The sequence below is a fragment of the Nanorana parkeri genome, unplaced genomic scaffold (genome assembly GCF_000935625.1).
Source record: "Nanorana parkeri isolate BGI_ZX_2015 unplaced genomic scaffold, ASM93562v1 scaffold2963, whole genome shotgun sequence".
Classification (NCBI taxonomy): Eukaryota; Metazoa; Chordata; class Amphibia; order Anura; family Dicroglossidae; genus Nanorana; species Nanorana parkeri.
Genome location: NW_017309231.1, coordinates 21,844 through 26,253, shown reverse-complemented (window position 1 = coordinate 26,253; position 4,410 = coordinate 21,844). Strand labels below are relative to the sequence as shown.

The 4,410-nt window shown below is 47.4% G+C and overlaps 1 protein-coding gene across 1 annotated transcript in view; it reads left to right on the top strand.

Annotated features, from left to right (window-relative positions):
- The window catches only part of OGT (O-linked N-acetylglucosamine (GlcNAc) transferase), a 21,750-nt gene continuing 17,340 nt past the window's right edge, over positions 1 to 4,410 (top strand). Inside the window, exons 1-4 of the mRNA XM_018574429.1 lie at positions 1 to 211; positions 1,049 to 1,292; positions 1,386 to 1,454; positions 3,899 to 4,015. Coding sequence (XP_018429931.1) covers positions 126 to 211; positions 1,049 to 1,292; positions 1,386 to 1,454; positions 3,899 to 4,015 — 516 coding nt within the window. The 5' untranslated portion in view covers positions 1 to 125. The remainder of the gene's footprint in view (positions 212 to 1,048; positions 1,293 to 1,385; positions 1,455 to 3,898; positions 4,016 to 4,410) is intronic.

The following is a 4,410-nucleotide window of genomic DNA, read 5'->3' as shown; positions in this document are numbered from 1 at the left end:
TTCCCCCCGGATGTTTTGATGATTCTTTAGAACCAACGAAACGTGTGCTTTCCTTCCAAGGGTTGGCGGAGTTGGCTCATCGGGAGTATCAGGCGGGAGACTTTGAGGCAGCAGAAAGACATTGTATGCAGTTATGGAGACAAGAACCTGATAATACGGGAGTCCTCCTCCTCCTCTCCTCCATCCATTTCCAGTGTCGCAGGCTGGACAGGTGAGTGCACGCACCTACTGTATATGAATATTGGACTTACAATGTGTACTATCTGTCTGCATTCTGCCTTAGACGTTGGCTACACTGACCTGAAGGGTCCCCTGGAGTCCCACCATAGCCACATGGGGTGGGGGGCTTGGTGTTAGCCCAAACACACTTTAAACTGACACCCAGCTACCCCCTCCTGGCCCAATCAGTGGTGGCAGGCTCTTCCTTGCCCTGCAGTTACATGTCACAAAGGGGTGGCGAATGTCCCTGCTACAACTGATCCGGCTGGGAGAAGGGGGGTGTCAGTCACGGTTGGCAAGCCCTCCCTGCACATCACTACTGTGTCCTGGTACAGGGTGCACATGTGCTGCTTTATCACTGAGTATGAGGGGACCAATCTCTCCTGACGTGGGCTGTCGTGACGTATAACAGTGCATGCTCCCGACTCTCCCTTTTTGGAAGCACCGTGGAGCCATAAGGAGCGAGCGGCTGTTATAACCATGTGTAACATATTGGGAATGTGTTCTGAAAGCGTCTTCATTGGAGGCGAATACTTTATAAAGAGTTTAATGTCACCGATTGATTTATGACGTTGTGCTCACGTGTCATCTTCTCAAAATGTATAAAATGATTTCCTTTTTTTTTTTATATTTACTAACCCTGAACTTCTTTTTCTGCTGTTCTAACAAAACACTTTCAATGTTTCATATTTGTTCAATACGTACAAAGAAATATCTGCTGACCTGCTGGGGTGGAGCGGTGGGCTCTCCTGCTGGGGGTAGAGGTACAAATCAATTCCTGCTTTCCTCTGCAGTCTTTGACTTCCCCCGTCATACTTTGTCTTTCCAGGTCTGCCCACTTTAGCACTTTGGCAATTAAGCAGAATCCATTACTGGCAGAGGCGTACTCCAACCTGGGAAATGTCTACAAAGAGCGAGGACAGCTACAAGAAGCCATTGAACATTATAGACATGCTCTACGGCTAAAACCGGACTTCATCGATGGATACATCAACCTGGCCGCGGCGTTGGTGGCTGCTGGTGACATGGAGGGTGCGGTGCAGGCCTACGTCTCTGCCCTTCAGTACAATCCTGTAAGTGGCTTTCTATTGATGACGGTGGTGGGTTGGTGCGGATGGATAGAGTTCCGGTCTCTGAGCTGCTCTTCTTGTCTTCCTCTCTTGCAGGATTTGTACTGTGTCCGTAGTGACCTGGGTAATCTACTCAAAGCCCTAGGTCGCTTAGAAGAAGCTAAGGTACGTTTTGAGTATCCGGATGGTCAATGTCTTCTCTTGGCAGCCTCTGTGCATTGAGTCTTTAGTTCTGCCTCAGTTTAGCTTCGTACAATGTTACTGTCAATGACCCCGAATTGCCTCCAATCTCAGGGGAGCCATGTAACCCTTTGGAGGCTATCAATTTGTAAAGGTATTTCCTAATTCTCTCCATGATTTGACTTGAAAGCTGTTCCCAATTTGGTTTTGGTCCACTAGGTCATCCTAGCTGATGAACTTAGAGGCACAACAAAGACCACCAAAGAGCCCCCTCCCCCTGCCCCCCATGGTTCTGCCTCCTGTGATCCTCGTCTATGGAAGAAAGGCTGGTAATTGTAAATGATGGATTCGTGCTCATGTCATCACTTGGATGGCCAATCGGATTAGTAAAGGACAGAGGCTGGTTTGTATTCAGTAAATGGACTGATGGAAAGAATTAGATGGCTGAAGGTGGCTTCTAGCATTGAACATACAATAGCCCAAGGAAATCATTGTCCTTCAATGTGACAGCTTTGCACTGTTTGTGATGGTAATTGTGGGATCCAGCGGGTTTGTTACAAGCCACCTTGTGCGTCTGCGCTGCTAGGGTACGGAGTTAGGAGGAACGCGAGGACCGCATTGAAAGGCTTCTGTTACTCCAAACCCCCACGCGCATGCAACCGCATGGAGTGTAATTGCAGAGTAGCTGTCCATGTGTCATGAGACCTTCTCACTTGGTACCATTTGTAGTAAAGTTTGGGGTGGCGGGGGGTAGTGCTCGAGATCTCCAGAGTAGAAGGGAATCTATATTGGCCAAAGGATTGACTTTTTCCTTGAATTTGGGGTTCTCAGCCAATCATATGGACAGCTAACACTTCTTGCACTTCACTGCTGCTTTAGCGACACTGGCATAGGAGCAAATTGCGCCCGCCTAGGATGCTGCTGATTTCTTTATTTCAGACGACTGGAGGCATCTAGTTTGAGCGTCTTTTATTCTACTTATTTTTTTGTTTTCTTCAGAAAAGAATTTGAAGGGATCAGACCTTAGAATCTGACTTTCTTTGTAATCAGTGCATTTCACTATCAAGCCAGCTGTCCTCCTCCATCCTAAAACGTGTAACTTTGTCTGGGGTGACCTATGAAAGCCTTTCTTCCAGCCATGCACTCTGCCACCAACACCCCCCCCTGACCCCCCAGCCCCTGCATGATCAAACATAGCGGTCAGCTTGACATGTCCTTGTCTAAATTATTAGAGCATATCCAGAAGCATTTCACTTGCTTTGTTGAGATCTTTTACTAATGATATTGTTTTTATTTTCTCTCTTGTTTTTGGCTTTTTACCACTGATATTGTATTTAGAAGGTTTCAGGTGGGTGAAAACTGCTATTCCATGCGTAAGGTGCCTCGCTGAAGGGAGCTCGAGGCCTGGATGTAGGCAGACAATGCACCTCCTCCTCTTCCAGCAAGGAACGCACCGCAAAGTCCCATGAAATATGGTAACGGGTTTGTAACTGCCACAACAAAAACCATTTGCTCCATGCCTGAATCCTTCTGTCTTGTGGCTTCAGAAATGGCTTAAAATTGTTTTATTTACAAGCAGTTAAAAATCTAGAAATCTCTCTCTATGCCACAATTCTGTAATGGAATCATAGATCATAAGAGACACACTGGAGCCAGTTTTTAGACAATAAGCTTCTAACTCTTCCAGATGTTTCATTATTTTTTTTCCTTTTTTTATTTCTTTGTTTGGACTGAATCGTTCTGCTCCTCATCACGCGCTGTGAACCTGCGGTAACGCAAAGGCTGCGGACTGCTCTCTGCGTGGGTGAAATGGTTGTGAACGGCCAACTTGATGGTTAACCCACGGCCTACCAAAGTCTGGTTGGGGTATTTTTTTGCCGTTTAGGGATATAAGGGGGACAGGGGACTGGGCACAGCGTCAACTCTTTCCTTCTTTACTTGTTCTTTGGGATCAACAGATCAGGTTGGTTGTTCACATATTCCGGCGGCGAAGCGCTGCGATAGCGGTAGAATTGCTGGGTAGCATGGGAGCGCCTGCGACTTTTGGCGCCTGCATTACAGGGACCTAGACCTGTGTGAAAGTCTGTCATTTCTGGTTTCTGTGCCGCCTTAGACTTGTCCTCGTGACCTTTGTATGGTGAATGCGACCATAACCACCGACATGAGATTCCATCTCGCCGATTTACGTTCTGCTTACACCTGAGGTTGTCATCGTAAGGCCTAACTCACAAATGGCAGCTTGCATTAGGGTTTAGGTTTGCGTTGGCGTAGGTCTCAAGGAATTGCGCGGCCAATCCCGCGCTTGCTGAGCCTATGCTGCAGGTTCACTTTTTGCTGTTTGGAGAATCAAATGTAACTTCTCTTTTTATCTTGTTTTTTTTCCTCAAACCCTCCTCTCCCACCACCTTCCTCCTTTCCAACACTTCAAGGCCTGTTATCTGAAAGCAATTGAGACACAGCCAAACTTTGCAGTTGCTTGGAGCAATCTCGGATGTGTGTTTAATGCACAGGGTGAAATCTGGCTTGCTATTCATCACTTTGAGAAGGTATGTATTGCTGGAGCGAGGGCTGCGGCTTCTCGGGTCATTGTCAATTACTGTGCATGGAATGCGTTTTGGTGACGGGGTCCCGGGTAGTGTCCATTAGTGATGCACTGATAATGTTATTTGGGTGAGTTCTCGTTCTCGCCCAAATGCACCGATACTGCAGCTTCTGGTCAGAGGGAGGTTTCCTCTAACATGGAGCCAGCTTCCTGATTGCCTGGGGAGTCAGCTCCATGCTAGCGGAAGTATCTGTATTTGGTATTGGGTGAGTACAGAAATATAATTATCGGAATCGGGGCATCCCTAGTGTCCATAGATCCTTTTTATGCTGTGGTTAGTCTGTTGGATCCATTTTGTACAGATTGAGGGGGGGGGGGGGGGGCGGGGGGGGGAGACGG